The 26,422-nt window shown below is 38.8% G+C and overlaps 1 protein-coding gene across 2 annotated transcripts in view; it reads left to right on the top strand.

Moving 5' to 3' along the window:
• The window catches only part of GTF3C3 (general transcription factor IIIC subunit 3), a 35,806-nt gene that overhangs the window by 1,723 nt on the left and 7,661 nt on the right, over window positions 1-26,422 (top strand). The window contains exons 3-15 of one of the 2 annotated variants that reach the window (XM_037167018.2): window positions 3,375-3,565; window positions 4,419-4,542; window positions 4,866-5,057; window positions 5,550-5,715; window positions 9,907-10,054; window positions 10,567-10,639; window positions 11,407-11,510; window positions 12,437-12,608; window positions 16,709-16,911; window positions 17,217-17,318; window positions 18,571-18,706; window positions 22,490-22,727; window positions 23,358-23,548. In XM_037167018.2, coding sequence (XP_037022913.1) covers window positions 3,375-3,565; window positions 4,419-4,542; window positions 4,866-5,057; window positions 5,550-5,715; window positions 9,907-10,054; window positions 10,567-10,639; window positions 11,407-11,510; window positions 12,437-12,608; window positions 16,709-16,911; window positions 17,217-17,318; window positions 18,571-18,706; window positions 22,490-22,727; window positions 23,358-23,548 — 2,040 coding nt within the window. Of the gene's footprint in view, window positions 1-3,374; window positions 3,566-4,418; window positions 4,543-4,865; window positions 5,058-5,549; window positions 5,716-9,906; window positions 10,055-10,566; window positions 10,643-11,406; window positions 11,511-12,436; window positions 12,609-16,708; window positions 16,912-17,216; window positions 17,319-18,570; window positions 18,707-22,489; window positions 22,728-23,357; window positions 23,549-26,422 lie in introns of both variants that reach the window. The other variant, XM_037167017.2, reaches the window with a different exon arrangement.

The following is a 26,422-nucleotide window of genomic DNA, read 5'->3' as shown; positions in this document are numbered from 1 at the left end:
CTACCTCATTCCAGGATCCAGTCCTCAGCTCTGCCCGTCCAGATATTAAGTTTTGTTAGTACACCCAGGTAAGTTCATCTGAGCTTAACTGATGATCTAGTATGCAAACTTATTAATTTATAGTAACCAATATAGTTTTCTAGTGATAAGAGTATCTATAGTAATTCATGGTATCCGTTTACCCATATCAAGTTTCCTATAATGATGTACTATCAGTAGAAGGTAGCTTCATGTGTAGAGTATTATTGAGAACTAAATTAAACGTGCTCATCCTAGAGGGTAGAAATAGAGCCTGCCCCCCCCTTCACCCCCCCCACACACACAAACAAACAAACAAACAAGTAAGCCTTTCCCCACAGAGAAAATAAACAGGCTTTATTCCTAACTCCTTGGAAAAAGTTGGGAAGAAATGACAAAAAGGTATAAAGTTGGGGTTATAGTTGCTTACCTTGCCAGGCAGGTGGGGTGGAAAAGTGGGCTGAAGTTGTTCCAACAAGCTGTGGTCCTTTCTTACCTGCTCAGGGGTGGAGCACCTCTTCCATCAATAGGTCTTTGAAGGTACAACCGCAGTAGCAAGCACCACTGGTGCCCACCAGTTCTATTGCCTAAAGCTGTCCCTGACAGGTGGCCAAGGGGCCCTTCCTTAAAAAGGGGTTGATTGAGTCTAATTCTAGCTCATGTGAGCAGTCAGGCACATAAGGAATGGATGTCCTCTGCTCACATAATTTCATTAGTACTTTTAAGAGACAAAGCTCCCAATTTCCCAAGAAGGAATTGTTCCAGAAGTTTACCAAGACCCTTGGTCAGTGTGAGTATATGTTCAGAGCACAAGAAGGGGTCAGTTTTATATTTTATTTATTTTTAGAGAGAGGGGACAGGAGGGAGAAAGAAGGGGAAAGAAACATCAAATAGCTGTCTCTGGCATGCACCCAACAGGGGACTGAACCTGCAACACAGGCATGTGCCCTGGCCTGGAATTGAACGAGCAGCCCTTTGGTTCTCAGGCCAGTACTGAATCCACTGAGCTACACAAATCAGGACAAGAAAGGGTTCAGTTTTGAACAGGCTTTGGCAGTCTGCTAATTGGATCATATGGTTATTGTCTTTTTCCTCCTATACATTGCTGAATCCCACTGCTAAATTCTTGCTCTTGAGCATCTTTCCTACTCACCATTCAAATAGGGCCATCTTTTAATTTTATTTTCAGTTTGTTGTTGCTGATATACAAGCTACTGTATAGTTAGTTTTTGTGTATTGACCCAATATCCAGGAACCTTGCTAAGTTCATGTATTCTGACAGTTTGTGTACAGATTCTTTTGTATCTTCTAGGTATATAAATCATATCAATTATGACAGTTTTAATTCTTCCTCGCCATTTGTAATCACGCCTTTTATTTCTGTTTCCTCATTACACTAACTAGGACCTCCAGTAAAATGTTGAAAGGAATAGTGGTAGTAGGCATATTTGTCCCACTCCCAGTAACTTTGAGTAATTCACCATTAACTGTTTTTATGGAAAATTTTTTACTCTTTATCAAATTAAAGATACCCCCTTCCATTTGTAGTTTACTAAGAATTTTTATTAAGAAGGGGTGTTGGATTTTATCATAATTTTTCTGTATCAAGATGATCATATGATTTTTTATTCATTTTTGCTGTTACTGTAATAAATTTCATTGGTAGGGTTTTATTTCACACATTTCTTTTTATATTTTGGATGTACAGAATTCTCAAAGATAACTATTATGACTGCATAATAATTAGTTTTTGCTCAGAACATGGAGATTTTTTAATTTTCTTAAACATTTTGACTGTTTCATTTATCTGGCACCTTTGAGGTTTGAGATGTTTTACCTAAGTGAATAAACTTAAGTGTTTTATTTTTAACACAAAGATACACATATTTTTAAAACTTTAAGTATTTTGTTGGAACTTTCTAAAATATGTTACATGTCTGCTTTAACAGAAAATTGGCTTCTAAACTTAATCTTGATCATTCAAGATTATCATCATAAACTTAGAAAAATCATTGGACTGTAGTGGTATTCTCAGATATAAGAAGAAGTACAGGGTCTTTGCTGTTGAGCCAAGTAATATGAAAGATAGAGACATTTATTGAAGAAGACACAAGATATAAGAAACATTGTATATAGGACCATGACACCTCAGTCTCCTTCTAAGTAGGCACCTTGGGACCTCATACAATTCTCCCAGTCGCCATCAGCTGCTCTGTCATATTTTCCTGAGTCTCATCAATGGTCTGAAATGTCTTCCCTTTCAAAGGTGATTTTAGTTTTAGGAAAAGCCACAAGATACAAGGCACCAAATGTGGTCTGTAGTGGGGCTGAGTCACCTGGATGATTCGATGTTTCAGTCAAAAACTCTGCACAAGATGTTTTGTGACATGTGAGCAGGTGTGTTGTGATGAAGCTGCCAACCACCAGTTGCCTGTAGCTGCAGCCTTCTGAATCAGCTGAATAGTTTCTGCGGAGGAATATTCAAGCTTAACACAAAATCCAATGGAGCGTCATTAGCTGTACTCACTCAGTTGTTTTGAATGTGACGGCCACACAGTGCACATGCTCACTCAGTGGCATCTACCACCCCCACTGACCAGTACAGTGAAGTCATCACTGTTCACACATGTGCATTCCAGTCCACTCTTCCTTCCATGCCAGGTTACCTTGATGTCATGCAAACTATTCTCATTATATTAACAATGGTCTACTTTTTCTGGACAGACCTTGCATATTGTGTTTTGTTCCTGAAATTATACTATTTTAATATAAGTAATAGTGTTAAGCTCTTACTTATTCTAAGTAAGCATTCTAAATCCATGTAAATAAAATCTCATCTTCAGAGTAGTACTGTGAGGTAAACATTAACCCCTTTTTACAAATGAGCTACAGAGAACTTCAGTAATTTCCCTAAAATTACACATTTAGTGATAGATGAAGTTTGAAACCAGACAGCTCAGGTCTAGAAGCCTCACCTGTAACCACTGTGCATACCACCTGGTTCTGTACCACCAGACTTATTTAGTTCTTAAGTCTATGTCTTAAAATTCTTTCATTTTTTTCTTCTCTTATTTTAACCGTTATTGTTTGTGCTTCTCATTTCCCATTTAATTTTGCCCGTGTATCTAGATGAGGCCCAAAGGAGGGCTGCCTATTCCTACAGAGTAAAATGCATAGCTTTTATGACAGCTTTCTTTCAGGGGGTTGTTTTGGGAGTGTTCATTTGTCTGTTCTTTACTCTCGGGTTTGCTGGGATGGAAGTTTACCATGCAGAAAATGTTGCTTTTTCCCCCCTTTTGACTACCGAGTGTTCTAAAGCTTTTTTCCCTCCCCCATCTCAATGTGCCTTTCACCAGGAGAAACATCAGATGGAGTTAGTAAATCGGTTCACAAGGTCTTTGCTTCCATGCTTGGAGAGAATGAAGATGATGAAGAGGAAGAAGAAGAGGAGGAGGAGGAGGAGGAAGAAACACCTGAACAACCCACCGCAGGGGATGTGTTTATGCTAGAGATGGTTCTCAATCGTGAAACCAAGAAAATGATGAAGGTAAATTGTTACTTAAAATTGTCATATAAAAAGTGTAAAAATGTGCCCTGGCTGGTGTAGCTCAGTGGATTGAGCGCAGGCCTGAGGACCAAAGGGTTGCTGGTTTGATTCCCAGTCAGGGCACATGCCCAGGTTGTAGGCCAGGTCCCCAGTAGGGGATGTGCAAGACACAACCACATATGGGTGTTACTCTCCCTTTCTCTTTCCCTTCCCTTCTCTCTGAAAAACAATAATAAAAATAAATTTAAATAAAAGTGTAAAAATGTGACATTGAAGAAGGATTCAAACTCTTAAGAAAGGAAATACTATGAGACAGCTACTGGTTTCTTTTGTTTCATTTAGAGATATTTTAAATGTAAAACCTTAATTATTTCATGTATCAAAATATACTATAGTTTTGCTAATAAAAAGTCCATATTGATATTTACAACTTCAGTCTGAGTAGGTGGATTTGAAAGAAGGAAGATCTTTAGTAGATTGCATTGTAGTCAGTCTGGCATAGAAGTTCATTCACCAGCTTGCAGTTCTACGTTTGTTATTATTCTAATCAGTAATTTAGTAATTCCTGATCACTTTGGTTTTGCTTTCTTTAAATATTTTACTGTGCCTTGAACTTTCTACTATAGAAAATTTTTTTGTTTTAACTTTCTGAGGTGCTCATTTTTGGAGAGTATCATAGAATAGTTTATTTCCCAAGCTTGAATTTAGCCATTTAGTCCTTAGTTCTGAATGCAGATTGAAAAGTATTAAAGACATTTCAGTTTTGTTCCAGTCTATATTTATTAATGTGGTTGGAACTGAAATCTAAAACATCACTGTATTTTAATCTAGATGTCATTTTTGTTCTGGACAGGAGAAAAGGCCTCGGAGTAAGCTTCCCAGAGCGCTGAGAGGTCTCATGGGCGAAGCCAACATTCGCTTTGCTCGAGGAGAACATGAAGAGGCAATTCTGATGTGCATGGAAATCATAAGACAAGGTGTTTCCTGTGGGGATTAGCGACAGTTGCAGTTTAGCCTTAGCAGAGGGGGATTTCATGAAGGTGGCAAGGTGGAGAGTAGGGTTTTTCATGAAATTACACTTTGGTTAGAGCAGAGAATGCTTTAAAAATGCCGAAGGTGTCTGAAAATAAAGCAGATATAATCTAGTGTTTATTTTAAATTCTGTTAAGTAGTATGATTCTAATAGAGTCGTCTAAGGAGTTTAGATATTAGAAGAAGGACCCACAGTTTGTGCCATGGGGTTGGCATCAGCTCAAGCCTCTTCCTTCAGCCAATGGAATTTTTTTTTAATTCACTGTAGCTCCCCTGGCTTATGAGCCATTCTCTACTCTTGCCATGATATACGAGGACCAAGGCGACATGGAGAAATCACTGCAGTTTGAGTTGATTGCTGCGCATTTAAATCCTAGCGACACTGAAGAATGGGTTAGATTGGCAGAAATGTCTCTGGAACAAGACAATATTAAGCAGGCAATTTTTTGCTACACCAAAGGTAATTAAAATGTATTCATTTCATTTGATAAAATGTTACGTAATAGGTTCTTTGACAGTTGTACTTGATATTTTAGGGTGATGTTAGCTAAAAAATATTCCTTATATTCTGTTATACCAGGGTATTTGGGATTCCTCTGTTTCCATGTTTATCAGCAATTTTGTTTATATTGTCAGCTAATACAGCACAAGTTAGTAGAAGAACAGAACCATCATTTTCCCACCAAGGTCAGTGTTGGTGCTAAGCTCTTCCTTGAAGGTTAATATCAGACTACAGTGAGCACATGAAGATTAATATAATTCAGGGTCTATCTGGTCTGAGATCAGACTTAGTTGATAGTTCCTGGGAAGATATGTTTATTCCTGAATAACCTGCTTAATTTCATAGGAAAATTAGTTTACAGTGTTTATGAAATATTTTCTGAAAGAAAATGGATCATACTCAGGTGGCATGAATTCCTTTGTATGATTAATTTATCTTTTTTCTTTTTAGCTCTTAAATATGAACCTACTAATGTCCGTTATCTATGGGAGCGATCCAGCCTTTATGAACAGATGGGAGATCATAAAATGGCAATGGATGGTTATAGGCGTATTTTAAACCTTTTGTCTCTGTCTGATGGAGAACGATTTATGCAGTTGGCTAGAGATATGGCAAAGTAAGTTTGGGTTGAAATGTACATAAATGCTGTTGTTAAGCATCATATTTTAGAAAAGTGTATGTTTGAAGTAGAATATACTTTTTATTGATGTTCAAGGAAGTGTTTTGGTTCTTGTATTTTATTGAGTATATTGTACTTAAGTGAAGAGGTGGGTTGGAATTTTTGTGGGGTTTTTTTTCAGTACTTTTATGTTTCCAATCAAACCATGTGATTGCTTGGAAGAACGTGTATATACAATTACCTTTAAATTGGTCAGAAGCTTAAAAATGGAGCCTGTTTTGAAAGGATGACTGAGTTCCCAGGTTTCCATAACTTACTTAAAGTTATATACATTTGCGGTAATATTATTTTAAACTATTGCCAATGAAATCTTTGTGATCTGGGATCTTCTGAATCATTTTATCTGGAGCTAATAGTAGAATACCATTTTCAGATGAAAAGTTTCTTTTATAGTTAGCATCTGCTACTGACTTTGGTATATATATTATTCTAAAGTTTTATGCCCAAGTGCATTTATTTCTCTGATATGCTATACAACAAAACAAAGCAGGAAACATTTTGATTAAGTAAAGCCTTGTGCTATGCTTTCTGTTCTGGAAATCTGTGTTAATAGTATGTTAGGGCTAACCCTATTAATTCAGCAGCCATTGTCTCAGGAAGATGTACAGGGGACACATGGAAGCGGAAGGTTTAAGGGGAGCATAGCAGGAGGTAATGTCAGAAAAGGTCCCTTGGCCTTTGTGGGCCATTGTAAGGGCTTTGGCTTCTGCTCTGACTGGGTCTGGAAGGCACCGGAATGTTTTGAGTAGAAGAGTGACATGATCTGACTTAAATTTTAAATGCATTGATTCTGGCTGCTCTTTGAAGAATAGATTAAGGGAAGGTAAGTGCAGAAGCAGGGAGAACAGTTGGGAAATTATTGCAGTAATCCATGGAAGGAGTATTGGTACCTTGGATCAAGGTAAAAGCTGCCGGAGGTGGTGAGAAGTAATCATTCTAGATGTATTTTTAAGGCTGAACTCTCAGGATTTTCTAATATATTGAATGTGAGGTGGTGTGTCTGTGTGTAATAAAGAGAAGGGGAGAGTTCTAGGGACTAAACCCTAAGGTCCCACCGTGTTTAGAAGTCTGGAAGATGAGGAGGAAACAGACCAGAAGGAAATGGGCAGTGCAGTGGCAGGAAACTGAGAGAGCATAATGTTCTAGAATTTTATTGAAGAAAGCACCTCGAGGAGGAGGGATGATCATCTGTGTGAAATAGTGCAGATAGGCCATGTGAAAGGAGGACGGAGTACTGACATTTGTCTCCTTGGGGACAGGCAGCTTGTTGGAGAAATTTACAAGGAGACCGGAAGAGAAGGAAGGTAATTGGAATGGGCTCTAATGAAGAGATCATTCCTAAGTTGGGAAAGATTACAAAATATTTGTATTCAAATGGGAAGGATTCACAACTGAGGGACATATTGAAGATTCATGAGAGGGAGCAGTTGCTTGAGTGATGTCCTTGAGTAGGTTGGAGGGAATGGGATCAAGTTGGGGGTCAGCCTTTGATAAAAGGAGAATGGAGTAGATAACGTGGGTGTGAGTGAGTAGATAGACATGTTGGGAGTGTGTGCGATGCCTGACTTAGTTCTCTTGTAAAATGAGAAGGTGAGAGTGAGAATGGGAGAGTGCTGGAACTTGGAGGGAGGGTGGTACGTAGTCGTCTAGGTTTTTAGGATCTTGCAGCCCCACAGATGGGCAGCGTTTGTGTCACCTTGGAGCCTGTCACAAGTGTGGAGTCTCAACTCTGCCCAGCACCATGGGATCAGAATATGTGTTTTTTAGAAGATCCCCAGTTGATCCCTGTGTACACTCAAGTCTGAAAAGTACTAGGGAAATTGTAGGAAGATTGCTGACCAGCATCATGAGCCTACTTGAGGCTAGTGGTCATTAATTTAGAATGACTGGGGTCAGCATGGGCAGCTGGTGATACAGAGTAGTCAAAATCCAGTTGAGCAGGATGGCAGTGTCATCGATGATTTTGATAAAGGGAGAGAAGGGCAGGGAGTTGAGGAGATGTATAAGGGAGTAATTATAATGTTGGACCGTGGAGGAGGGAAGTGAGGACAGGAAGGGTGCAGAACAGTGGTAGGGTCAATGCTTTGTAGATCCCACCGTGGGAGAAGAGCTGGCGTTACAGAGGGAATGAGCTTTGGGGGAGCAGGAGACTTGACGTTGTACTGACATTGTACGTGTTTCTCTGAATCAGCTCTGATTATGATTTTAAGGAAGAGTTTTCCTCTTCTCAAATTTTTTTTTAACTTTTTTATTGATTATGCCATTACATTTGCTCTATTCCCCCCCCCATTCCCCTCCACCCTGCATACCCCTCCCCCACCATTTCCCCCTTTAGTTCATGAACACGTGTCTCAAATTCTTTAGATTCTGTATTTCCCCTACTATTCTTACCCTCCCCCCTATCTATTTTCTATCTACTGTCTATGCTACTTATTTTCTGTACCTTCTCCCCCCTTCTCCTCCTCCCACTCCCCTGTTGCTAACCCTCCATGAGATCTTCATTTCTATGGTTGTGCTCCTGATCTAGCTGTCCTCTTAGTTTGCTTTTGTTTTAGGTGTGGTTGTTACTAACTGTGAGTTTGCTGTCCTTTCACTGTTCATCTTTTTTATCCTCTTTTTCTTAGGTAAGTCCCTTTAACATTTCATATAATAAGGGCTTGGTGATGATGAACTCCTTGAATTTGGTCTTATCTGAGAAGTACTTTATCTGTCCTTCCATTCTAAATGAAAACTTTGCTGGGTAGAGCACTCTTGGTTGTAGGTCTTTGGTTTTCATGACTTGGAATACCTCTTTCCAGCCCCTTCTTGCCAGTAAGGTCTCTTTTGAGAAATCAGCTGACAGTCTGATGGGAACTCCTTTGTAAGTGACTGTCCCCTTAGCTCTTGCTGCTTCTAGGATTCTCTCCTTCATTTTAATCTTGGCTAATGTAATGATGATGTGCCTTGTGTGTTCCTTCTTGGGTCCAACTTCTTTGGGACTCTCTGAGCTTCCTGGATTTCCTGGAAGTCTATTTCCTTTGCCAGATGGGGGAAATTTTCCTTTATTATTTGTTCAAATAAGTTTTCCACTGGTGGCTGTGCCTTTCCCCCTTCTGGTACCCCTATAATTCGGATGTTGGAACGTTTAAAGATGTCCTGGAGGTTCCTAAGCTTCTCCTCATTTTTCTGAATTCTTATTTCTTCATTCTTTTCTGTTTGATCATTTTTTTCTTCCTTCTGGTCCACTCCCTTGATTTGAGTCCCAATTTTCTTTCCATTACTATTGGTTTCCTTTGTATTACCATTCATTTCAATTAGTTTAGCTTCCATATGTTTCTCTAATTTGTGACTAAAATCAACCAGTTCTGTAAGGATCCTGATAACCAGTGTTTTGAACTGTGCATCTGGAAGACTGGCTATTTCTTCATCGCTTAGATCTATCGGTTCTGGGGCTCTGAGTTGTCCTAGAGCCATTTTTGGTCTATTCGTGCTATTAAGTAAGCGAGCGAAGCCTTAGTTGTTTACCAGGGCGGGGCGACCCAGGTCGCTGGTTTGTGACGCTGTGTGTGGGGGCGTGGTCAGAGAGGGAGCAATGGCGTTCCCCTCCGCTAGCCCAGCCCGTCCAGTCACACCACTCGCCTCTGGCCTGTTTATCCGATCGGAATTGTGCGAGCCTGCTGCCCCGCGCCGGCTTCCCTTCCCACTGGTTTCTCCGCACGCAGATGCGCAACTGACCGACCGAAGGCAGACTGCCCGCCGCGCCTCTTCCCTGTGCGCTCCCGTAGCTAGCTCGCGATCAGCGCCTTCCGCTGTTTGCGCACCACCCGGGAATTTTTTTCTTGCTAACCTGCTCCGCTGCTGGTTTCGCTTCTCTTACCGGTTTAGCTGAGCATTTAGTTGTCTTTGGACTCCGCGTTGTTGATTTTCCATGTGGCTTGGTTGTGATTGTTGGTAAAAATAGTTGTTCTTAGATTTGGTTGTGGACAGAGGCAAGGTGGTTCCTCCACCTACGTCTCCATCTTGGCGGAAGTCCTCCTCCTCTCAAATTTTAAGAAAATGAAAATCAGCCAGAGGGCCTATCAGCAAGGAAATGAATTTTATAATCCCAGTTAAATAAGCACTCATTCTTTTTGTCATTTACTTTTTTAGGAGTTACTATGAAGCCAATGATGTTACTTCAGCTATTAATATCATTGAAGAAGCCTTCTCAAAACACCAGGGCCTAGTCTCCATGGAAGATGTTAACATAGCAGCTGAGCTGTACATTTCTAACAAGCAGTATGACAAAGCTCTGGAGGTGGGAACATTTGTGTTGCTCTTTAGGTTTGCAGCACATTTTTGTGTTCTAGAAATTCTTACAAATTGACAGTTCCTCATTTTAGTTACATATACTACTTATGTACTTATTACTTTATAAATTTATTACTTTATAAATTATATAAAGTCTGGAAACATTTCTAGATTCTATATGAATGCCATAGGAAATATAAAATGTGGTTATGACATGGTTAAAGCCATCATCATTATCAAAGGTGCCAGACGAATTGCTATAATTCAGTTCTTAATCTGTTGGGAAAAATAGTTTGATTTGATACAGAGGAATTACATATCTTCAGTTGAGCATTAGTTAATGTATAAAAATGTTATTGTGTCACAGTTGTTTCTTATTTTAAAGAGACTTACTGTTGCTTTTTATAGCCCATTTGTACATTGTAAGGAATATTTGAATTAACTGTATAGATTTTTGCATTGTGAAAAGGCTTTTCATACGTACTTCATTACTTTCTCTCCCTCTCTCAATTCTGTTAGGTGATTACAGACTTCTCCGGAATCGTGCTAGAAAAGAAATCGACAGAAGAGGGCGCCGCCGAAGAGGATACAGGTGGTAGTTTCTTGTTCGTAGGAAGGTGTATATAATCCTCTCTTGTTCATCATGCAGCATTTTGAAATTGATAGTTACTGTGTCCTAAGTTTTCCCAAGAAGCATTTTTTTCCTAAGAGACATATCACATCTTTTTCTTGTGAGTGGTCACGCACAAGTTATCTCTTAAAAAATTGTTTTCAGTTCCTTTTATTTCTCAATAGGTCCAGTTGAATGTGGCTTTTTTTTTTAACCTGACCCAGGCTTTTTTACTGCTATATGAAGGAAGAATGGAGTACTGAACAGCATATCAAAGCAGTTTACTTTTCAAAAAGGGTTTAAAATGCTCTCTACTAATTTACTTCCAACTTAAGCATTGAAAAATCTTACTTTAGATTTAAACATAGTACTATTTTACCTCTTTCTCAACCTCTTTGTAGTTAAGACTGAAAGATACTTTTAAGTTCAAGAAAAAAGAAAAGAGAGTTCTTTGTCCTTGTTTATCCTCATTGTCTTTTTAGTTCTTTGTAGTTTTGGTAGAAGATGTAGGGGTTTGTGTAAGTTTTGGACAAGTGAGTAAGATATTAGGGGGAAAATATGAGGATAATTGCTGCCAAAAACAGACTTGAAGGAGTGTAAGTACTTAGTGCTAGAGCTGGCCAAATTTAGAATTGACTGCGGAATCATTTGCTTTGAAATGAGTAAATGAGATCTTACATAGGAGGTGGAGTTTGCTTCTGGTGCCCCACATTCTAAACTTGCTTTGTGTCTGTCTGTGTAATTCACAGCTGGTGAGAATGTTACTTGTACTATACCTGAAGGTGTGCCAATAGATATCACGGTGAAGTTGATGGTCTGCCTTGTTCATCTCAACATCCTTGAACCGCTTAATGTAAGTAACATTAAGATCTATGCTGGAGATCAAATTCATAATTTTTTTTAGATGGCAAGAAACTGTAAGTTGAGCCTAGGTTTCACAATTCCTAATAACCAGGAAATCACTATAAGCATCTTTGTGTGGCTGTCTTATAAAAGGTAAGAGTGTTTTGGATGGGGCTTATAATAGCTTTGTTTTTCTTTTAAAATGAGAACAATCCAAAGATCAGAATTGGAGATTGAGCTTTGTAGATGATTGGTAATTTCTGACAGCTGTTCTATTTCATTAAATTAAAAAATTTGGCATTTACTTCGCAGACTTTAGGGTAGGTATTGAATAAAATATACAAATCTGTGCCCACCCACACCTTTTGTTCTAATGAGATTAGATAGATAATAAATATGTAACAAATAGGATGTTAGTTGGTGATAAATAAATACTCTGGAGGAAGATCAAATGTAGAAGAATAAGGAATGTCGGGGATGGGAGGAGCTGCAGGAGGAGCTCCACTTTAAATAGAGTGGTCAGGAAAGGCCTCCCTGGAAAAGTGGCATTGGAAGGATGACTCGAAGGAAGTGAGCCATGTTGATATCTGAGGGGACAGCTTTCCAGAAACACAGACGACACAGAGTCCCTGAGGCAGGGTGCGTTTGGCTCGTTAGAGGAAGGGTGCAGGAGATCAGTGTTGTCTCACTTTCTTCCAGGCCTGTCTTCTGACAGTCCTCCGAACGGATGTAATGAGTGAGTGAACAACAGCAGTATGAGCTCTTCTTAATAGAGAGTCAAAAGTAAATAGAAAATGATTGTTTAAAGGTGTTTTTATTAAGCCTTGCTCTTTAGGCTTGCCCAGACGACTGATGTGTATGTTAAAAGGAGAAAGAGACACAGATGTGCACATTTGTAATGAAGGTTTGACTTCAGGCTTTAATTTTGCGGTCTAGCCTCTTTTGACCACACTCGTGGAACAGAATCCTGAAGATATGGGAGACCTCTACCTAGATGTTGCTGAAGCTTTCCTGGATGTTGGTGAATATAACTCTGCACTTCCTCTCCTGAGTGCACTCGTCTGCTCTGAAAGATACAACCTTGCCGTCGTTTGGCTTCGGCATGCAGGTGATAGTTTTGGTGGGAGGGAGAAGTTTTAGTCATACAAGTAGATGAGGCTTTCCCAAGACAGTAATAATTGTTATAACATGTTAATATCTTAGTGACAGTATTTCTGGTTTCAGGGCAGTTTTTTTGAAAGTTAGTATTCTAAATTGGTCCGTCACTAAGTGATGCCCCCTCACCAATGCATTAGAGGAATGATTCACTTAATATGCCAGAGTGAAGCAGGACTAACAAGTTCCTGTTAAAAATCCCTTAATACCCGTCTTGTGTCTAAGTTGGTCATAGCCTCTAGTTTCTAGTCGTAGATTGTCAGACCTGGGGTGCAATCTAATTTTGAGGTGCTTTTAAAGGTTTATATGTAATATATTATTTTGGAAAATATTAACGTATTTTTCAATGTTCTTTGAGCTGAAAATATGCTCAACATCGGGTTTTATCTATCATTTTATTTCTAAGTCTACAGTAATCTGAAATATTGTATCTATATCCATATGAATTAGAAATAAATCATTTAGATTAGAAAAAATAGCTTCAGAAACTACATTTCTTAAACATGAAAGCCAAAAACATTCTAATAGAATTTCCAATTGAATCAACATAAAAAGATGCATTATAATTTGAATAGCCCTGTTTAAAATATCTCAGGATGGCAGAAAGTTCTAATAGCTCTTAAAATATTATATAGTGGCAGAAAGTACTCTATAATTAGAAAAGCATTGATTGGCATGAGATATTTTTAGGCCTACCACAGATATGAAATAGCAAAGAGAACACTTAAAAATTAAGGTAACAGTTTACTGAGTAAACATGAGTACAAATGTAATATACCATCATAAAATTATATTTGTGGTACTTTAATTTTAAAGACATGAACAGAGAGTTGAATTTCTGTTGCCTTCCTAAGGCTGTGATATCAAGCCTGCTTTCTGTTACTAATAGCAGACACTTTACAAACCCTGTTCAATTATCATGCTGCTGATAAACGCTGTTTCCATTTTGAGCCAGCATAGCTTGAGATGAGTGGAAGGTGAAAGCTCAGAGTCATCTAAAAATTGTAAAGAAATTTGGGCTCATTATATAAGAAACATTATAGGAATTTAATGCTTATAGTATCTTTAAAAGTGAAAAATAAAAAATTAGGAGAAATGCCATTGTAATGATCCATCCATATTTAGTAGTCTTCCTTTATTGTCAAAGTTTAACTTAAAGAAATTTGAGAACTGAGAAAGCAATTGGAGGCAAAAACTATCATTTTACGGTATAATTGCAGTGAAGGCAAAAGATGCTAGGAGTTTCAGCTAAGATGGAGGCGTAGGTAGATACACTTTGTTCCCACACACAACCAAAGGACAGCCAACAATTTAGAAACAAAAAACAACCAGCACTGACAGAAAATTGAACTGTATGAAAGTCCAACAACCAAAGAGTTAGAGAAGACACATTCATCCAGACCAGTAGGAGGGGTGGAGACAGTTAGCCTGACTCATGGCAAGGCAGCGGCCGGTGGGTCTGCAAGGTGGCAGATTGCAGACTTGGCAGTCACACATTTGCAGGCAGATAAACCAGGAGGAACAACTGGGAGTGAGAGAGATCACACAACCCACGGTTCCAGTGTGGGAAAAGAAAGCCTCAAAACCTCTGACCGAAAACACCTGTGGGGTTTGAGGCAGTGGGAGAAACTCTCAACCTCACAGGAGAGTTTGTTGGAGAGACCCACAGGGTCCTGGAATGTACACAAACCCACTCACCCGGGAATCAGCACCAGCAGGGCCCAGTTCGCTTGTGGGTAGCAGGGAAGTGACTAAAAACCAACCAGAGAGTGAAGCAAGTGTCAATGGTCCCTCTTGGGCCCCTCTTCCACATACAGTGTCACAACTCAGTGACCTGAGTTGCCCCGCCTGGGTGAAATACCTGAGGCTCCACCCCATACAATGTAACAGGTATGCCAAAACAAAAAAACAAAAATGGCCCAAATGAAAGAACAGATCAGAGCTCCAGAAAAAAATACAACTAAGCAACAAAAAGATAGTCAGCCTATCAGATGCACAGTTCAAAACACTGGAAATCAGGGTGCTCACAGAATTGGTTGAATATAGTCGCAAATTAGAAGGGAAGAATGAAGGTTATGATAAGTGAGATAAAGGAAAACATATAAGGAACCAACAGTGACGGGAAGGAAACTGGGACTCAATGATTTGGAGCAGAAGGAAGAAAAAATTATTCAATCAGAACAGAATGAGGAAACAAGAATTTAAAAAATGAGGAGAGGCTTAGGAACCTCCAGGACATCTTTAAATGTTCCAACATCTGAATCATAGGGCTGCCAGAAGGAGAAGAGGAAGAGCAAGAAATTGAAAACTTATTTGAACAAACAATGAAGGAGAACTTCCCCAATCTGGCAAAGGAAATAGACTTCTAGGAAGTTCAGGAAGCTCAGAGAGTCCCAAAGAAGTTGGACCCAAGGAGGAACACACCAAGGCACATCATAATTACAATATCCAAGATTAAAGAGAAGGAGGGAAACTTAAAAGCAGCAAGAGAAAAGGAGATAGTTACTTATAAAGGGGTACCCATAAAACAGCTGATTTCTCAAAAGAAACCTTGTAGACAAGAAGGGGCTGGAAAGAAATATTTGAAGATATGAAAGGCAAGAACCTAAACCCAAGATCACTCTATCCAGCAAAGCTATCATTTAGAATGGAAAGCGCTTCCCAGATAAGGTCAAGTTAAAGGAGTGCGTCATTACCAAGCCCTTATTATATGAAATGTTAAAGGGACTTATCTAAGAAAAAGAAGATAAAAATATGAACAGTAAAATGACAACAAACTCACCTAAAACAAAAACAAACTAAGCAAACAACTAGAACAGGAACAGAATCACAGAAATGGAGATCACATGGAGGGTTATCAGTGGGGGAGTAGTGGGGAGAGAGGGGGGAAAGGTACAGGGAATAAGTAGCATGAATGGTATAGGGAGAAAATAGATAGGGGGAGGTTAAAAATAGTATAGAAGTTGTAGAAGCCAAAGAACTTGTATGTAAGACCCATGGACATGAACTAAAGGGGGGAAATGTAGGTGGGAGAGGGTGTGCAGGGTAGAGGGGAATAAAAAGGGGAATGAGACAACTGTAATAGCATAATCAACACATTTTTTTTAAAAAGGAAGAAAAAAGATGCAAAGGGCCTTGCTAGACTAGTGTTGCTGTTAGGGTGCAGAGGAGAAATGCTTACAGGGATTTGTTTTCAAGTTTAAGTGATAGAACTTAATGAGTGATTGGCACACAATTTGAGGAATAGGGCCCAGAACCCTCACTTCTGAGAACTTATCCCAGGGAAGTAACTGAGTGAGGTGAGGGATTGAGGGTCACAAAACTCAGGAGCCTGACAGGGAGCAGCAGTGTTAAAACGGACAAGTGAGAGGACAGGGGAGGGTGGGAACTGGACAGCCCTGTCCTCTGGGTGCTGCTGTGTCTCAGCATGTGCTGATGGGCCCTGTGGGAACGGGGGACCACTATTGCCAAGTCCAGATTTTCAAAAGAATCCAGTAATTTGGAACTCATAAATACCCTACTTTTAAAAAATGTAAGACAGTTTATTGTTTTTAACAGCATTTTGGCCAAACAAAATACATCAGCAGGTTAAGTTGGTCAGCCAATTGGTGAACTCTGGCTTATATACATGAAGGTGTTTTCTGCAGTGTTATTTACTAGAGTAAAAATTTGGGGAAAAAACCCTAAATGTCAAATTATATGTTTAAGCAAATAATGTGTTTAATTGAATATTATAATCATTCAAAATCCTGATGAAGATGTGGAAAAATGTTGAAAGCATAATGCTAAATGAATAAAGCAGGATCCCAAAGTGTAAGTATATGCTCAGTACATCCTTGGAACAGTTTGAAATTAGTTAGGAAACAATTAGATCGATCAGTCAGTAGATAGAAATTAGAACCAACAGTTGTTTTAAAGTATTAGAACTATTCATACATTTTTCTTGTTGTAAATCTTTTGACATTGCTGTAATATTTCTTTGAAAATGGAGAAATAATTTTGGCAAGGTTACAAATCTTTAGTTCATACTTACATGTTATTTCAACATCTCAGAATGCTTAAAGGCCTTAGGCTATATGGAGCGAGCTGCTGAAAGCTATGGCAAAGTGGTTGATCTGGCCCCCTTCCACCTGGATGCAAGAATTTCTCTCTCCACACTTCAGCAGCAGCTGGGCCGTCCTGAGAAAGCCCTGGAAGCTCTGGAACCGATGTATGATCCAGACACTTTAGCACAAGACGCAAATGCTGCGCAGCAGGTGGGCCATGCAACTTGAAGTTTTTCTTGGTGGATTATATTTAGAACTTTCTCTCCAGTTAAGGATGTCTCTACAGCGTGTATCCAAAAGTTTATTTCAGCGTAGTAAATTTAGTGTATTTGAAAAATGATCTTGAGTCTCAAGTTTCAGTCATGCATTAGTCATTATAAATTATAGTTTCTAAAAAATTGAATCTTCATTATAGTGAAGGATGATAAAACATGTTTTTAAGTTTGGTTTCTAGACAAAACAACTCGCAGCAAAGGAATTTTGCCACACTGATTATCATGTGCTTATTTATTCAGGAAATGAAGTTGTTGCTTCATCGTTCTACTCTGTTGTTTTCACAAGGCAAAATGTATGGCTATGTGGATACCCTGCTTACCATGTTGGCCATGCTCTTAAAGGTAGGGAGTGATTTTTCTTCATATTAGCCTTGTCGGCTTTTTAAATGTGTAGAATTTGATTTAAACAATGATAATAGCTGTTTTATAATTTTACTCTGTTAAACCTTTACAAGTGAAAGTCAGAGACTAAAGACTTAGAGATTAATGGTATGTAATTGAAATGTAATTGGACTATACTGCATGGAAGTAGAAACTTGACTGTAGAATAAGTGAAAAAGTCTTTGCTAGCACATAGAAAAGTGAGGATTCCAGTATTACCAGTTATTGGCCCTGTAGACACAACTGTGCGGAAATTGTTCACTTCACCAAAAATGCTTTCAGGCTCTCACATCCTTTCTGAGTCTGGACTTTTTTCCCGGGAGGTGGTTGTGTGTGTGTGTGTGTGTGTGTGTGTGTGTGTGTGTGTGTGTGTTATAAAATTGATGTGAATTGCTATCTTAGTGAGTAGCATGACCCAGATTTCTTTGGTGAGAAAGAAAAGTTTATTCAATCTTTTTTAGGTGTTTATATACAGAATAATTTGGTATCTTTTTTTCTTAAAAATCTTTTAGGCACACTTATAGTACTTGTGGCCCATAGATTTTTTAAAAAAATTTTATGACTAGGGGACTTCCGCCAAGATGGATTTCTCAAAAGAGACCTTACAGGCAAGAAGGGGCTGGAAAGAAGTATTCCAAGTCATGAAATCCAAAGACCTACAACCAAGATTGCTCTATCCAGCAAAGCTTTCATTTAGAATGGAAGGACAGATAAAGTGCTTCTCAGATAAGATCAGGTTCAAGGAGTTCATCCTCACCAAGCCCTTATTATATGAAATGTTAAAGGGACTTACCTAAGAAGAAGAAAAAAAAGATGAACAGTGAAAAAACAGCAAACTCAGTTACTAAGAACCACACCTAAAACAAAAACAAACTAAGAGGACTTCTAGATCAGGAGCAGAACCATAGAAATGAACATCTCATGGAGGATTAGCAACAGGGGAGTGGGAGGAGGAGAAGGGGGAGAAGGTACAGAAAATAAGTAGCATAGACAGTAGGTAGAAAATACATAGGGGGGAGGGCAAGAATAATATGGGAAATATAAAATCTAAAGAACTTGAGACACGTGGTCATAAACTAAAGGGGGGGAATGGTGGCGGGTGCAGGGTGGAGGGGAATGAAGGGGGAATAGAACAACTATAATGGCATAATCAATAAAATATATTTAAAAAAAATTTTATTACTAAAAAAATGTCAAATTATCTTTAATTCAGGTGGCAATGAATAGAGCCCATGTCTGTTTGATATCCAGCTCCAAATCTGGAGAGAGGCATCTCTACCTTGTTAAAGTGTCAAGAGAAAAAATATCAGACAGCAATGATCAAGAGACAGCAAACTGTGATGCAAAAGGTAATCACTTTTTACGTGCTTTATTACATAAAAGTTGGCTGTATTGAAAAAAAGGATTCATAAAGTAACACCTGACAATAGTAATCTGTTTGAAAATACACCCTTTTCAAGTAAAATGAAATTTTCTTTATTGGTAATTTTTTAACAACTTAATATTGTTGACAGTATTACAGATGTCTCCATTTTTCCCCCCTTTGCCCACCTCCACCCATTCCTCATGCTCCTTCCCTCTGGCCATCACCACACTGCTCTGTGTCTGTGGGTTCTGCATGTATGTTCTTTGGTTAATTTCTTCATTTTCTTCCATCTAGTCTCCCCAAACCCTCCCTCTGACAGCTATCAGTCTGTTCTGTATATCCATGCCTCTGTTTTTATTTTGTTCACCAGTTTATTTTTATTTATTGGATTCCACATATAAACGAGCTCATATGGTATTTGTCTTTCTCTGACTGGTTTATTTCACTTAGTGTAACATTCTCTGTGTCTACCCATGCTATCGTAAAAGGTGAGATTTCTGCCCTGGCTGGTGTGGCTCAGTGGATTGAGTGCTGGCTTGAGAACTGAAAGATCTCCAGTTCAATTCCCAGTCAGGGCACAAGTCTGGGTTACGTGCTAGGTCCCCGGTTGGGGGCATGCAAGAGGCAACCAATCTGTATGTCTCTGGCACGTTGCTGTTTCTCTCCCTTTCTGTCTCCCTCCCTTCCCCTCTCTCTAAAAGTAAATGAATAAAGATTTCCCCCCCAAAAGTAAGATTTTTACCCTGGCTGGTGTAGCTCAGTGGATTGAGCACAGGCCTGGGAACCAAAGGATCGAGGTTCGATTTCCAGTCAGGGCACATGCCTGGGTTGCAGGCCAGTTCCCAGCAGGGGATGCATGAGAGGCAACCATACATTGATATTTCTCTCTCTCTCCTTCCCTTCGCCTCTAAAGATAAATAAGTAAATGGTTTTTTTTAAAGATTTTCTTCTTTTTTTAAAACTGCACATAATATTCCATTATCTTAAATGTATCACAGCTTTTTTGTCCGCTTATTTATTAATGGACACTTGGGCAGTTTCCAGATCTTGGCTATTGTAAATAATGATGCACTGAACACAGGAGTGCATATATTCTTTTGAATTAGTGTTTTGGAATTCTTAGGATATATTCCCAGAAGTGGGATTGCTGGATCAAAAGGCAGTTCCATTTTTAGTTTTTTGAGGAAATTCCATGCTGTTTTCCGCAGTGGCGGCACCAGTCTGCATTCCCACCAAGAGTACATGAGGGTTCCCTTTCTCCACACCCTCTCCAGCACTTGCTGTTGTTGATACATTGATGCTAGCCATTCCAGCAGGTGTGAAGTGATATCTCATTGTGATTTTAATTTTCATCTTTCTGGTGATTAGTGATGTTGAGCACTTTTCATGTTTGTTGCATATCTGTATGTTCTGTTTAGAGAAGTGCCTATTCAGATCCTTTGCCCATTTTTTAATTGGATTGTTTGTCTTGCTGGTGTTGAGTTGTTTAAATTCATTTTATATTTTGGAAATTAACCCCTTATGAGATGTATCATTGACAAATATCTTCTCCCATGTGGTTGGTTCCCTTTTCATTTTGATGATTGTTTCTTTTGCTGTCTAAAAGCTTTTTATTTTGGTATCATCCCATTTGTTTATATTTTTCCTTTGTTTCCCTTGTCCTAGGAGATATAATGGCAAAACATTGCTACAAGGAATGTCCAAGATTTTACTGCCCATGTCTTCTAGGATTTTTATGGTTTTGTGACTTACATTTAAGTCTTTAATTCATTTCGAGTTTATTCCTGTATATGGTGTAAGTTGTAAACTCATTTGGTGTTCGAGAAAAAAAGAAAGGCAACCTGACCAGTGTGGCTCAGTTGCTTGGCCATTGTCCCGTAAGGTGAAAGGTCACTGGTTTGATTCCCTGTCAGGGCACATGCCTGGGTTGTGGATTCAGTACTAGACAGGGTATGTGCAAGAGGCAACTGATGTTTCTGTCTCACATCGATGTTTCTCTCCCTTTCTTTCTCCCTCCCTTCCCATCTCCATAAAAATATAAAATATTTAAAAAATAATAAATAGGTCATATGTAAATATTTTCAAAAATTAAAAGGAAAACGTGCTTACTTTTTCAGTAAAAAAAGTAAACAAGACTTTTAATTTTGACCTTAAGAAGAAAATATACATTATTTTAAGAAATTTGTGAAGATTAGATGACAGTACCAATCACTGTTATTTGTCCAGTCACTTCAATACCTGTACTCCATTCTGTGTTAAGTTAGTTTTTGCCGAATGTAGCAATAGTCATAGAAACTGAAAAGAAATTGCTTTGACCCAGTCTCAAATGATACAACTTTAAAAGGCATCTATTTTTAGCTGGAAAAACATCAGCTTAGGTGAGGTTATTACTTAGAGAACTTTGGAAAAGACCTTATAAACTGGACATTTCTGGCAGAAAAGGATTTCATTCTTAATTAACTCACTAGACACTTATTAACTCATTGTTATCGGCATGGCAGTGTGCAGTGGACAGGGGTTTTATAATGCGGAAGATCTGCATCTATTAACAGGACAAGATGATATCAAATAAAGAAGGCGCTGCATGGGAAGGGAGTCAGAGGACCGAACAAGGGCTCACCTGCTCATGACCTTGCTGAGTCTTGTCTCCCTCCAGCTCATGGGCGCCGAGCTCATCCTAGCAGCCTGGCCTCGGCCTTGGCCTCTGCAGCACGTGCCTGGGCCGTGTTTCCTTGAGTCATAGTGCTGTCTACGTCTGGTCCTGCCTGTTTTCTCTCTGTGTTTCCTCATTTCAGGTTCATTCTTGATTTTTTTTAGACTCATAAGGTTTTTGTTGTTTTGTTTTGTTGATTTTATTATTCCAGGGATCACATTACATGGGTGTACCCAGATAGGATGATCAATCTAGGCTTCTTTATGTTACATACATCTTTGTTCTCTGATTTTTTCACTTACCATTTTCTCATAGACATTTTCTAATGTTGCTCTATTCTCTTTGTAGGTATTATATTTAAAAAATATGTAATGTTCCATTGGATAGCAGTACCATAATTTATTTACCCATTCCCTCATTTTTTGACGTATGATTCCCTCTGATAATTTTGTTTATAAGTAATACTGTAGTGGGCATCTTCATACCTATAGATTTATCCCTTTTTTAAATCTAGTTGTTTGGGATAGATTCCCAGAAGGAGAATTACTAGGTCAAAGACTAGAAAAATTTTCTGCCTTTTGATACTCCCTAAGGGTATAAAAGGGAGGCATCTTATAGAAAAACAAGGGAGTGAAGATGGCTGAAGGAAAAGAGAAATTTTGAGGCAAAGACAAGAAAATTGAGACTATGAAAAGGTGAAGAACAAGCTGCATCTCCAAGTAGGAATTTGAAGTCCTTTGCTGAGCTGACATCCAAATGTTTTGTACGTGCAGACACCCGTACCCCTCAGTCCTGGAAGACACACTCATTCTGCACAGAGGACTGCACGTTCTTTCTAGCCCAGAGAGGCACAGATGAGGCCGCTGGACTTTGTAGAGAGCGAAGCAGGAGTGAGAGTTACCCGAGAATGCAGAGGGTGGGAGGGGTGCTGCTGAATCCGTGCAAACAGGCAGCCGCCCCTGTGCATTGTGGTGAGAAGAGTTGTCGGCCAGAGTTCAGGCCCGTCGGACCGCGGTTATTAAATTTAACCTAAAGTCAGTCATGAAATCTTTTTCTAATAGCACTATCTCTGGAAAACAGTATCCTAACTGATTTTTATTGGTCTCATTTTAGCAATATTTGCTGTACTCACGAGTGTCCTGACGAAAGATGACTGGTGGAACCTCCTGCTGAAGGCCATATACTCCTTATGTGACCTGTCCCGATTTCAGGAGGCTGAGTTACTAGTGGATTCCGCATTGGAGTACTGTTCGTTTTATGAACACAAACAAAAACGTAAAGAACTAGAATATTTTGGTCTCTCCGCTGCAATTCTGGACAAAAATTTCAGAAAGGCATACAACTATATCAGGTGACTTTCCAGTAACTTTTTAAAAATTCAGTTCTTTGATAGAGTATGTATATTTACTTTGACTCACAAGCTCAAGAATTAATAAGCTGTTTTGTTTTATCTCTCCTGTTGTTTACTGGTTAATTCAATTCATTGGGGCATCTCAGAGGCAATATATGAGAATATATTTATCTCATATATCTCAGGGCACTCATATATTTAACCTCTTGTACTTTAGTCTCCCCATTTATAAAATGGACATCATAATACTACCAGTTCATAGGATTATTGTGAAAATTAAATGATGAGTTCTTTAATAGTGCCTGGCACACATTATTATTACTCAGTGTTTATTGTATTGCAGTCGTAGTGGGAAGGGAGGTGAAAATGAAACTTAACTCGGTTCTGTTTTTTGGTTTAAAAATTTTGTTAAAATGCAGAAACAAGATATAGAAATAATAACTGAAACAGTGTTTTTTGGGAAATCCCTCAGTGTGTAAAAGGTTTTGCTTAAATAGATTGCAGCAGTCTGCCCTTTGGGAGAACGGTGCATTCCAGTGTTGGGACAGTACTGAGCAGTTTAATTCTTAGAGATCAGGAAGGTTTCTTTTCAAACTGTTTTTTACTCTCCCCTTCTTCCTTCAACTTTAGGATAATGGTAATGGAAAATGTCAATAGACCCCAGCTCTGGAACATTTTCAATCAAGTTACCATGCACTCTCAGGAAGTACGGCATCATCGTTTCTGTCTCCGTTTAATGCTGAAAAACCCAGATAATCATGCCCTGTGTGTCTTAAATGGACACAACGCATTCGTATCTGGTAGTTTTAAGCACGCCCTTGGTAAGTGCCCTGGCCCATGACTTGGTCAGGTGTGGACAGTGGGTGGCTAAGAGCCTGGCCTTTGGAATAGCAGTGCCTGGCTTCACACAGCTACTGCAGCGCTGCGGACTCTCCTGCCCCTGCCTCTGGTTCTGTGTCTCTGAGCTGCAGGTGGTAACTGGGCCTGCCTTGTAGATGGCTGTGAAGATTAAATGAGTTAGTGTAAAGTACTTAAAACAGTGCCTGGCAATATAGTAAGTGGCTGTAAGTGTTAGCAATAATGATATTTCTTTCTCTTTTGAAGCTTTGGTTTCTAAAGGCTGAAGTCTTTTTATTTTTAAAAATTATTTTATTTCGCCCTGACTGGTGTAGCTCAGTGGATTGAGTGTGGGCCCGTGAACCAAATGGCCATGGTTCGATTCCCAGTCAGGGCACATGCCTGGGTTGCAGGCCAGTTCCCAGCAGGGGATGTACGAGAGGCAACCATACATTGATATTTCTCTCCCTCCTTCCTTCCCTTCACCTCCCCTCTAAAGATAAATAAATAAAATTATTTCAGAATTTATTTTATTTTCTCTTTTAAAAATAAAAAATTTTTAAAGTATAGCTTATTAATTATGCCATTACAGTTGTCTCAATTTTTGCTCCCCTTAAACCCCTCCCTTGCTCCCTGTACCTCCCTCTACCTTCCAGCATTCCTCCTACCTTAGTTTATGTCCATGGGTCGTACATATAAGTTCACTGGTTTCTCTATTTCCTATACATATTCTTAACCTCCCCCTGTCTATTTTGTACCTACCATTTATGCTTCTTATTCCCTGTACTCTCCCCCCAACCCCCTCCTCCCTTTTCCCATTGATAATCCTCCATGCGATCTCCATTTCTGTTATTCTCTTCCTTTTCTAGTTGTTTGCTTAGTTTTTGTTTTTTAGGCTCAGTTGTTGATAGTTATGAGTTTGTTGTCATTTTATTGTTCATAGTTTTTTATCTTCTTCTATTTCTTAGGTAAGTCCTTTTAACATTTCATATAATAAGGGCTTGGTCATGAACTCCTTTAACTTGACCTTATCTGGGAAGCACTTTATCTGCACTTCCATTCTAAATGAAAGCTTTGCTGGATAGAGCAATCTTGCATATAGGTCCTTGCCTTTCATGACTTGGAATACTTCTTTCCAGCCCCTTCTGGCCTGTAAGGTTTGTTTTGAAAAATCAGCTAATAGTCTTATGGGAACTCCTTTGTAGGTAACTGTCCTTTTCTCTTGTTACTTTTAAGATTCTTTCCTTATCTTTAATCTTGGGTAACTTAATTATGATATGCCTTGGTGTGTTCCTCCTTGGGTCTAATTTCTTTGGCACTCTCTGAGCTTCCTGGACTTCCTGGAAGTCTTATTTCCTTTGCCAGATTGGGGGAGTTATCCTTCGTTATTTGTTCAAATAAGTTTTCAGTTTCTTGCTCTTCCTCTTCTCCTTCTGGCAGCCCTGTGATTTGGGTGTTGGAATGTTTAAAGTTGTTCCAGAGCTTCCTAAGCTTCACCTCATTTTTTTGAGTTCTTGTTTCTTCATTCTGTTCTTATTGGATGTTTATTTCTTCCTTTTGTTCAAAGTTGTTGCTTTGAGCTCCAGTTTCTTTTCCTTCATTGTGGGTTCCCTATATGTTTTGCTTTACTTCACTTTTTGTATCCTTCATTTTATGACCAGGCTCAGTCAATTCTGTGGGTATCCTGATTACCAGGACTTTAAACTCTCCATCAGGCAGGTTGTCTATCTCCTCGTCACTTAGCCCTTTTTCTAGACTTCTGCTCTGTTGATTCATTTGGGCCATATTTCTTTGTCATGGCACACCAGTCTGGATGAATGTTTCTTTAACTCCTTGGTTGTTGGTGTTTCATGCAGATTCGTATTCTGGGAGTTCTGGTTGTTTATTGTTTTTAAATTGGTTGTTATCCTTTTGGTTGTGTGAGGAAATGAAGTGTTTCTACCAACACCTCCATTTTGGCCAGAGCCTAAAAACCAACTTAAAAAATTTTTTTAATTAATTACATTTTATTTTTTAATTAAAAAATATTTATTTTGTTTTATTTTATTTTAAAATTTAAATTTTTAAAAATATTTTCTTTTGTTATTTTATTTTAGAGAGAGGGGATGGGAAGGAGAAAGAGTGGGAGAGAGAAACATCAATGTGTAGTTGCCTCTCATGTGTCCCCTACTGGGGACCTGGCCTGCAACCCAGGTATGTACCCTGCCTGGGAATCGAACCAGCAACCCTTTGCTTCACAGGCCTGTGCTCAATCCACTGAGCTACACAAGCCAGGGCTTAAAATTTAAATTTAGTTTAAAGGTAAACCATTCTCCTTACTTAGGCTTACTAGTTTTTAAAACAATTTTCATTAATTATGGATGTTTTGCTACCCAATTTTAATTTACTGTAGTACAAAAAAGGATTTAAAATTTGCTGATAGTTTATTACTTTGGGGAAAAGTCTTTATATCAAGAGTTATTTACATAGTGCTTACTAATTCTAATTAAATCCAGGGATCAGAAGAAGACAAGTAGAAAAACACCTAACCATAGGTTTAAAACTAAAATGAGGCATGTATCTCCTGCTGCCTAAAAGCCAGTATTGCCAAGTGTGCTTCTGAATAAACTGGTTTGGTGATTTTAATGTGTTTTTTTGTGTGTGGCTGGTGCTTTTATAAATTATTCAGTCAGTAACCTTGAACATCAGATGTCTACAATCTCCTCCACTCTGTGTGCTGTTTCGAATTGTTAGTTTAATATTAGGAAAATAGGGATTAATTTTATTTTCTGTATTTAGAAACTTACAGAAGGTAAAAATAGAATGTTCAAATGGCAGTCTACCAATCAGTACTGCCAAAGAGATTTTGTGGTGTCATT

This window comes from Artibeus jamaicensis, unplaced genomic scaffold (assembly GCF_021234435.1).
Source record: "Artibeus jamaicensis isolate MK-2021 breed Jamaican fruit bat unplaced genomic scaffold, CSHL_Jam_final contig_391, whole genome shotgun sequence".
NCBI classification, from domain to species: domain Eukaryota; kingdom Metazoa; phylum Chordata; class Mammalia; order Chiroptera; family Phyllostomidae; genus Artibeus; species Artibeus jamaicensis.
Note: the sequence above shows the minus strand (reverse complement) of the source record. Positions and strands in the feature narration are given on the sequence as shown.